The 10,313-nt window shown below is 36.3% G+C and overlaps 1 protein-coding gene across 1 annotated transcript; it reads left to right on the forward strand.

Moving 5' to 3' along the window:
- The first annotated feature begins 358 nt into the window (after window positions 1-358).
- LOC104886784 (auxin response factor 19) lies at window positions 359-8,807 on the forward strand. Its single transcript, XM_010671296.4, has 14 exons — window positions 359-1,051; window positions 1,540-1,652; window positions 3,502-3,600; window positions 3,703-3,759; window positions 3,853-4,008; window positions 4,084-4,168; window positions 4,377-4,467; window positions 4,642-4,806; window positions 4,943-5,065; window positions 5,252-5,327; window positions 5,422-5,560; window positions 6,246-8,005; window positions 8,080-8,270; window positions 8,407-8,807. Exons 1-14 carry the CDS (start codon window positions 994-996, stop codon window positions 8,540-8,542), a joined length of 3,249 nt encoding a protein of 1,082 aa, XP_010669598.1. The 5' UTR covers window positions 359-993; the 3' UTR covers window positions 8,543-8,807.
- Window positions 8,808-10,313: the final 1,506 nt, after the last annotated feature.

Genomic DNA, 10,313 nt, shown 5'->3' on the forward strand with positions numbered 1-10,313 from the left:
TATGACTTATAAGTGGACATTCAAGGGGGAGTGTTGAGAAACAGTGGAATGAGCAATTCCACTGTTCACATGTGTGAAGTCCACTGTTCACATATTGTGCGAAGTCTATTTTTCCTGCGTGCATTCAATGCATGTCAGGTAATTTTCTCCCGTATTGAAAATTTTGCAATTGTGCACAGTAGAAACTTTGCCTATATATACCAGTGTAAGAAATCAGTTTTACACATCAATGCAATACAATACTCTCTGATATATTTGCATAACTTCTCTCTCTATTTTCTCACAACACAAATCAAATAAATATTTTCCATTTGTTAATACTTCGTAGTAGTACTGTAGTAGTAGCAATAATTCTTACCTTGTTGCCCCCACCAACTTTCTTTGGTCCCCCAATTACCAAATTCTGCCAAGCAACTTTTTCCTCCTACCTTTTCTAGAGAGAGAAAACTCATCATTCATCATATTCATTACTCAATCTCTCTCTTTCTCACATACAATACTGAAAAAAAAAAGCACCAAAAAATAACAAAATACTCCCTATTCTTCCCAACCCAATATTCATATTCCTGTAAAAAAACAACATCACAAAAACTAGAGATAGAAAACAAACAAACAGACAAAGAAGGTGAAAACTTAGAGAGAGAATAATGTCTGAAGTTTGTAGTGGATTATAGGGGGCATACTTACAACATATGGTCTCTCATTTGCTTAGCAACTCTTCTTCCAATCCCTTTCTTACTACTTTCTCTCTCCTCTTTTTCCTCGTTTTCCGCCACTTTTTTGGGCATCCCCAACTTTTTATCTTTACCTTTTTTGGGTTGCTTCACTTTTCCGGCGACTTCGCCGGAAAAACCCACTACCCTTTTCACCGGAGCTCCGATCTTTAGCTCATAAGTTTGAGCTCACTTTCATTTATATTCCCACTTAATTGATCTTATTAGTCTCTTTATTGGTTGTTTTTCTCTCTCCTCTGAGCTCAGATCGCCGGAAAAAATGAAGACTACAGTGACTTCAAACTCAGTTTCACAGCCTACTAATAGTCCCTCTGAAGGTTTGATCTTAATCTTCTAATGGCTATTTTTGTAGCCAAATATTTTTTTTTTGGGTTCCTGAGATTTTGGGGGAGACTTTATTTGGCTAAAATTTCCACATTTTTGTCTTTTCTGCCGTTAGTTTAGCGCAGTGATATAGACGAGATTCATTTTTTTCGCACCCAGTAAATTTTACCAACTAAGCTAGATTACATAGATTTGGATAATGTTATTAGAATTTTTTTATCTATTAAATTCAGGATAATTTTTTTTTCCTTATAAATTTGGAGATATTATGTTTGTATTTTACACTTTAATGGGTTAATTAATGTTTGTATTCTACTTTTTGGGTTAGTCCTATTTTTTTTTGTAATTATTGGGATAGATTTACTTTTTGTTTTTTGGGTGAGGTTGAATTTAAGGATATAATTGTAAAAATATTGAGAATATTGTTGTAATTTGTTGGTCAATGAGGAAGGTGATAATACGTGTGAGGATGTGATTGCAGGAGAGAAGAAAACCATCAACCCGGAGTTATGGCAGGCGTGTGCAGGTCCTCTGGTAAATTTACCGGCAGCTGGGACCCACGTTGTGTATTTTCCACAAGGTCATAGTGAACAGGTTAATTTTACCCCTTTTTTTCTACTTTTTACCATTCTTTTTTTGATGTTCATGCAATTTTTTTACATTTTTGCTGAATGGAGTATGTAAATAAATTCTGATATTTTGTTATTTCTGGTTGTTCTTGTTTTGGATGTGTATTTTGATTTGAGTCAAACAAAGTTACTATAGTTTGTTTGTAGTTGGTAATTTTAATGATGTAGAAATGAGAATGGAATGTACTAATATGGTCTTTTTTTTCTTTCCCTAATTCCAAGTGTTATTGATAAGGAAACATCTGAGTTTGTGAGACTGCTAGTCTTTTTCTTGTTTACTTTTGGTTGTGGTCCATTTGATCTTTATATTTCCTTTTATTTCTATTCTAATCCTCCCTTCTTTTTTGGTAATTAAGTGTACTTTTTGAATTTGTGGAACTACTTGGTAATGTAATTAATGTTGCTATTTTCTATTATAGCCAACAACCTAATGCATATGGAAATGCCAGCCTAATGCTTGGAGATTGGATACTAAAATCAAATTAGAAATTACCAAATATCCACCAAACTATAATGATAGGAAAGATGAGAATAAAACCTTGACCTAAAGGTTCCTACATTATTATTGCTAAATTGTTTTTGTGAGAATGTTTTGAGTTTCTTAACCTAAGATAGAAAAATAGTTCTTCATTTTTGGACATAAAGACGCGTAATATATATGAGGTTATGATTAAATTATAAAGGGTTTTGCTGACCATAGCCCTAACGGCCGCATGGTAGTTGGTAATGATATTTACATGTAATATTATAGAGAAAATCTTATGTAATGCACATGGTATGGTAGTAGAACTTCATCCTTCAAACATGCATTTTTTCTACACAATTCATTACCCCTTGAATACTTGATACCACCTTTATGGTGATAATTGATAATAATGAATTTTATGAAGATAATGATATATTATGGAGGGTGGACAAACAATACCATGAACATATGGATGAGTTCCTCACAAATATTTACTTATAAATATCTGACCACTACGATTAATTATTACCATCTATCAAAAATATGGTAGTAAAGTCCGTGAACAAACGTTATATATCGTTTCAAGAATGGTCATGCATTGTATTACATGTTTCAAATACTTAATTTTAGCTCTATATCCATAGTGTCTATGGCTCTACATTTAGCATTTCCTAAAAAATTGAAATTATTACCTATTGAGATAACATATACTTCCTCTGATTTTTGGTTCTACCATGTTGACTTTTAATGCTGTCCCATATTTCACTTTGACTTCTTGTGTTCTTTATATATAAGGAAAAACATAAACATATAAAATCTCATTAGATTCGTCTCGATATATATTTCTAAAATACCAACTTTTTATGATTTTTACTTATGTATAATTCCTATATTAATGCTTACAGTTTTACTTTGGCAAACGTGCAAAGTAGAACTAAAAAAACGGAGGAGGTATTGCATATCCTTCCTTTTTTTTGAAAAAAAAAGAAACATATACTGCATATTGGTATCACAGGAATGAGAAAACTGTGACTATAACAAATGGTTTGGTAATATTACCATTCTTTTGGGGGAATCAAAGTGATGCTACCATCTGGTTGACTTGGCAAGGTGTGTTCTATGGGGAAACAGCATTGCAGATCCTCTCTTATAGTACACACACATATACATTCCCAAGGAGCTGCATAAACTAACGTTTGTGTTTTGCTGCACTGCTTGCATCCTTTCAAACTGAATGAAGTCTACTGAATACTTGTGCATATACATCTTGTCTCTCTTAATTGTTGTGTGTTTTCCTTCAGTTTCTTTTTCTCTTTGATCTTTCTGACACAAATCTCAAAATGAGCAGGTGGCAGCATCTTTGAAGAAGGATGTGGATACTCAGATACCAAATTATACGAATTTGCCTTCGAAGCTACTATGCCTACTTCATAATGTCTCATTGCATGTAAGATTGTTTTTTCCGCTCCTCTTTATCGTCTCTTATCCTAGAGAAGGATGAGATTTACTATGACGTAATCTGACAGCAACTCGGGTTTTCTTTCTGTAGGCAGATCCAGAAACTGATGAAGTATATGCTCAGATGACACTCCTACCAGTTCCTTCTGTAAGAACTTTGGTGAAACTATTAACATACTCTTTTTGAGAGGAAACTATCAATTGCTCGTATGATCTTAAGTTACTCTTTTCCTTTCTTCAGTTCGATAAGGAAGCCTTGTTGAGGTCTGATCTTTCGTTGAAAGCACACAAACCACAGACGGAGTTTTTCTGCAAAACTCTGACTGCCAGTGATACTAGCACCCATGGAGGCTTTTCTGTACCACGACGAGCAGCAGAAAAGATTTTCCCTCCTCTTGTAAGAAGTCATTCTCCTCAAACTCTCGTTTTTTCTGTTGATTTCAGAGTTTATGCTCATCATTTGGATACATAGGATTTCTCTATGCAACCACCTGCTCAAGAACTAGTGGCCAGGGACTTGCATGATACTTTGTGGACCTTTCGCCACATATATCGCGGTAGGTACAGATTCTGGGTGTCTTTTACAATCTTGTTTACCTTGGATATCAAAGAACGTATAGGAACCTATAGAGAAGCGCTGAGCGATATGATGAATAGATCAATAGACAACAAAAACTGTGGAGAGGACAATACATGTGCATAAGCAAATTATTTTGTTCAGTTGACAACAATGGATTTGAATCTATATTTTTTTTTTGAAACCAGGACAACCTAAACGGCACCTTCTAACAACAGGATGGAGTCTATTTGTTAGTGGGAAGAGACTTTTTGCAGGTGACTCAGTTTTGTTTATCAGGTACAGATTATGAATCGTCAACTTTTTTCATCAGTCTTAATCGAGGGTTATATGCTTCTGACTTCAGTGTGAATTTATCTGTTCACTTCCATGGTGGTCCGCATCTCTGTTGTTATGAGTTATACTTGAAAGCTGTACTCACTATCTTACTGACTTGTGATGTTTTTTGAGCAGAGACGAGAAACAGCATCTTCTTTTAGGCATTAGGCGAGCTAACCGACAACCAACTAATTTATCTTCATCAGTGCTCTCTAGTGATAGCATGCATATTGGTATCCTTGCAGCTGCTGCGCACGCAGCTGCAAATAACAGTCCATTTACAGTTTTCTATAATCCAAGGTGGGTATGATGGAATTCTTTTTAACCACCCCACTGTGATATAAGCCTCTATTTTCCTTTCAAAAGTTTACATCATAACGATCAAAATTCTCTATTCCAAAGGCCTTTTTTATTAAAATATGGTTAACTTGTGCAGAGCTAGCCCATCGGAGTTTGTGATTCCGCTTGCAAAGTACTACAAGGCTGTTTATGGTCAACAAGTATCTCTTGGAATGCGATTTAGGATGATGTTTGAAACTGAAGAATCAGGAACTAGAAGGTAATTGTGGTTGAATGTTGTGTCTGTGAATGTCAAAATTTCTTTAGTAATGATGCTGTAAACTTCAGATGATAGATGCATCCTGGAAATAGCTGTATAGAGTTTTGTTTCTGTTGATAATACGTTTTCCTCTTCTTCCATCATTTGGTGTTATGCAAACTGAGAACAGATCTATCAACTTTGCAGGTATATGGGTACAATTACAGGTATCAGTGACCTTGACTCTGTACGCTGGAAGAGCTCACAGTGGCGTAATTTACAGGTAAAAATTCGCAGCCTGCTTTATATCAAATTATGTGCTGCTTTAGTTTGTGAATTTCTTAAATTGTTGATAATTACTCCCTATCTTTGCGCAGGTTGGTTGGGATGAGTCAGCTGCTGGAGAAAGGCGGAATAGGGTTTCCGTTTGGGAGATTGAACCTGTAACAGCTCCATTTTTCATATGTCCTCCACCATTCCTCAGACCAAAGCGTCCAAGGATACCAGGAATGCCAGGTACAAATCAATATACTTCCGCAGTTCACAACCATCATTTACAATGGTTCACACGATAACTAGTATTAAACTCAAATTTGATTTTCTTTTTCTATGGACGGAGGAGTACTTTGTAGTACTGGAATGGTGCTTTCTTGAACCTTAATAGCGTGTTTTGAAAATTAACTTGGAGGGAAAGGGGAGGGGTTGAGTAGGAAGATCTATTTTCCCTTATTTGGACACAAGAATGGAAAAGGTATTGAAGGGGATATATTTTGCTCCCTTTTTGATTAAACCAAATCCTACCATAGATTGTAAGTACACATTTATGTCATTCTCTGATACTTTTTTTAGCCGGCTTGAGTAGAACCCTCATTTCTTTTAGAAAGTTCTTTAATTGATACAAATACCATTTTACAAGCATTAACCCAGGCTATTGCGAGTATGACACTCAAGTCTGTGATGTGGTAGGGTGAGTAGATATACGCTGTTACTCATAAAATGAAGTGGTAAGCCTTCAAAAGATTTTCACAGCTCAAGACAAATCATAACAGAAGAGAAAAGGGAAAATAAGACATGTTGCTGTTGTAGTCCACTTTCTTTGAATATCTCCAAATGTTAGATATACTTTGTGGTACCTGTATTGAGGTTGTTCTTATGCAACCTTTTCTTAAAGTGGTTATGATTTAATCTTCCTCTGTGACAGATGATGACCCTGACGCCGACAATCCATTCAAGAGGACAATGCCATGGCTTGGAGATGATCCAAATGCTTTGACAGGCTTGAACTTAATGCAGTGGATGAACATGCCACAAAATTCATCTTTGGCTAATTCGATGCAGGCAAATTTTCTGAATACTTTACCTGGCTCCACAGCTTTCCAAGGGCTTCCTGGTTCTGATCTATCCCGTCAACTAGGATTTACTGCACCACAGATTCCTCAGCAAAATAACTCACAGTACAATGCTCAGAGACAAGTACAATCAGTTCAGCAGCTTGATCAGCTCCAGAAATCATCAGGCTCTTCAAACCCATTAAATTCTCTTATACAGTCACAGCAACAGTTATGTGATGTCACTCAGCAACCAAGACAAAGCTTGATCAATCAAACCCTAACTTCAAGTCAAGTCCAGTCGCAGCTACTGCAGTCTCAGGGTCTTGTACAACATCAAAACTCACTTCAACAGTCATCGCCTCTTCAGAACCATCAATTCCTGGGAAACCTGCCGCTACAACAGCAGCAAACTTCGGGATCCAGTCAGCAACAAAGTTTACATCAATTGCAACAAGTTACTGATAACCAGTATCAGCTTCACCTATTGCAAAGGCTTCAGCAGCAACAGCAGTCACTCTTAACTCAGCAGTCTGCAATGCAGCAGACAAATCAAATGAACCAACTCCAAGAACCGCAAAGACCTCTGCTAGATGTATCTCAAAGCTTTTCTAGATCGTTGCCATCATCGCGAATGTTGGATATGCCTCAAGTACAAATGACATCTCTTCCTCAATCGCAGATCACACCAGAGCAAATGATTAGGAGTAATAGTCAGACCAACTTGCACTTCTCTCAAACACCTCCAATACCAAAGCTCTCGCAGCAGCAGTCTGGTGTGATGCCTGAACTTCAAAGTCAGCCAGGAGTTGCACGAAATCTTATGTCAAATCATCCTTCTACTGCAGCAAGTAGCAGCTTCACAGGTGCTGCTGCAGGTGGGCAATCGGCTTTGACTGATGATATTCCATCATGTTCTACTTCACCTTCGACAAACAATGATCCTAATGGCCCTCAGACAATCATGAACAGCAGGAGTCACCGAAGCTTTGCCTTGGGAGAGGGTATAAATCAGCCTTCTGCTAATCTTATGAGTTGTAATGGTTTGGAAGCTATGGCAGCTCAAAACTCATTCAAAGAATTGCATCAGAAAGCTGACGTCAAGCCTTCTGTCAACATCACCAAGGTTGAAACCCAAGGACATTTAACCCGGCAAACATATCCAAATATCCCTATGGATTACTTGGATACATCCTCCGCAAATTCAGCTTCTCTTTCTCAAAACGATATGTTAAGTCAGACCAATCTGTTATCTAATCCACAATCAAGTTTCTTAGGGGATACAGTTCAAGATTTGGAGGTACAAGCTGATGTTAGAAACAATATTCACACAGGGGCAAGTATTAATGGTCAACTGGGGGCGTCCTTGGTTCCTGATGCTATGCTGACAAAAAATGTACCTAGTTCAGATAAGAAATACTCAAACAATGTCTCTTCTGGCTGTATGCTCAGTACTTATGAAAACTCAAAAGATGCTCAACAGGAGCTCTCATCCTCAATGGTCACCCAGTCATTTGGTGTGCCAGATGTGGCATTCAATTCAATTGATTCTGCTATAAGTGATAGCAGTTTTATGAATAGGGGAGCTTGGGCCCCAGCTACACAGTATCAGCGATTGCGGACTTATACAAAGGTAAACTCTGAGAACTTACTTCTCTTATTGTGGATTGAAATAGGACTTTCATTGATGTGCTTATTTTTTTGAAGGTTTACAAGCGTGGAGCTGTAGGTAGATCTATTGATGTTACTCGCTACTCGGATTATGAGGAGCTTAAACAAGATCTGGCTCGGATGTTTGGTATAGAGGGACAGATGGAAGATCGGGGGAGAGTTGGCTGGAAACTTGTATATGTGGACCATGAGAATGATGTCTTGCTCGTGGGGGATGACCCTTGGGAGTAAGTTCCTTTGATTTTTCTCTCATGTTTCCGTTATGCACCTTGCATCATTAGTGCATCTTAGAATTGTAATGCTTCTCTTTTATTAATAGAATTACTTGTTCATCACTGCCAATATTGGCTGTTTTAATTTCAGGGACTTTGTGAACTGTGTTCGCTGTGTAAAAATTCTATCTCCTCAAGAAGTCCAACAAATGAGCCTTGATGGTGATTTCGGGAATGCTTCTCTACATAATCAAGCGTGTAGTAGCTCCGATGGTGGAAATGTATGAATTTTAGAGCCATGCTTCTACCAGCTATACAGCTACCATATCTTTGCAGACTGATGTAGAAAATAGAGAGTTAGCCTTGGCATATACTTTGTTTTATACATTGCTCACTTCTACGGCGCAAGCCAAGTTTTCGCCTGGATGTAGGAACCAATTTTCCCCTCTTGGGGGCAAGTCTTTTGTAATCTATCATAATTGGCAAATAGGTAAGAAAGTAAGGAACATTATATGATCTACAGGAAAATTAGTCTGCGCCTTTGCCTTTAAATCTGTATGGTGTCAGCCAAGTCAATGTGAATTATCCTCTTCCAATAGCTCATATCAAAGTTCTATTTCTTCAAATCTTTTGAAGGAAATTAGCTTGGCTTTTGTTTTAGTTCAGAGACAAATATGTTCTTGTCCACGTACAGTTAACTGTAGTGTCAAACTTACTGATTCAGTTACTGTTATAATTGTAGTAAAATTTACTAATTGTAAACATAACAACTAAATTAAGTTATGAATTTTTTTTTTTGCCAAATGCAGCCCTTTAAAGTAGCCACCTTGTTAATTGTAGTCATTTCATTTTAATCTCTTCAATTGCAATTTGCAGTCTCAAATAAACCAGAAACTTTTAAATTGCAGTCTAGAAAGTGTGAAGATAGGTTGGGTTTGGACTGCAACTTGAAAGTGTTTGGTTTATTTGAGGCGGTAATTGAGATTAAAATGAAAGGGTTGCAAGCTTGCAACTAACAAAGTGACCATTTTAAAGGGTTGCATTTGGCAAAAAATCCTTAAATTATAGGTTAACTTATATACTACTTTTTGCTATTAATATATTTATCTAATATGTTTACTTGGTTTTATTTTTTAAATTATGTTGTTGAGAAGAGAAATAAGTTCATTAATTGAAATCTCAAGTTATACTAAATGACATCTATAGACTATAGTAAACATCGATATCAACCGAATACACGTAAAACCTAATAAAAGAAATCTCATAATAAAATATAATTGTTCAATCAAAAATTATTAAAAGAGACGGTCTAATTTCAATGTATAATTAGATCTAGCCACTAAGGCTCCGTTTGGTAGGGCGTAAAACGTTTTCCCGGAAAATTATTTTCCTCCCTTTTCAATTTTACATTGTTTGGTTGGCAAAAGAGTGTAAAACCATTTTCCCTTAGGGTAAAATTGCTCTCCCAATGATGGAAAACCATTTTCCTTTCAAAATGAAGGGAAAACTATTTTCCTTATCTCTCTTGTATACTTTTCTCACTACCTCCTTACTTTCCCTTTCATTTTCCTTTCATTTCATCATTTTCCTTATATGAAACCAAACAACGGAAAACTAATTTTGGAATTGTGTTTTCCACTTTAAATTGTTTTCCATAAAAATCATTTTACACTGAAAATGTTTTACGCCCTACCAAACGGAGCCTAAATGGATTAAACTAGTCACTGAAAGAACCTAGTTACTATTGGGCTAATTTTCTTTTTAATATTGGGTTTACCATTGCTTAATTTTAATTGAAAAATAGACGTTCTCTTACAAGACGAACTCTTTCTCAATTTGTTCTTCATTATCTCGTTGTTTCTTGATATGATTTCTCCAATGGGGTCTAGTAATCTTGCACAACCTTCTTCTAATAAAAATTAGTTTTATTACATTAAAAAAAATCACAAAGTACTATCGGACTGATAGCAAGTCCATAAAAGGAGACAATCAACAAATACTAGAAAAATTATAAATCTAAAAAAACAACATTCTTCAACAACGAGAGACTATTATTGA

The sequence above is a fragment of the Beta vulgaris genome, chromosome 2, assembly GCF_026745355.1.
Source record: "Beta vulgaris subsp. vulgaris cultivar EL10 chromosome 2, EL10.2, whole genome shotgun sequence".
NCBI classification, from domain to species: domain Eukaryota; kingdom Viridiplantae; phylum Streptophyta; class Magnoliopsida; order Caryophyllales; family Amaranthaceae; genus Beta; species Beta vulgaris.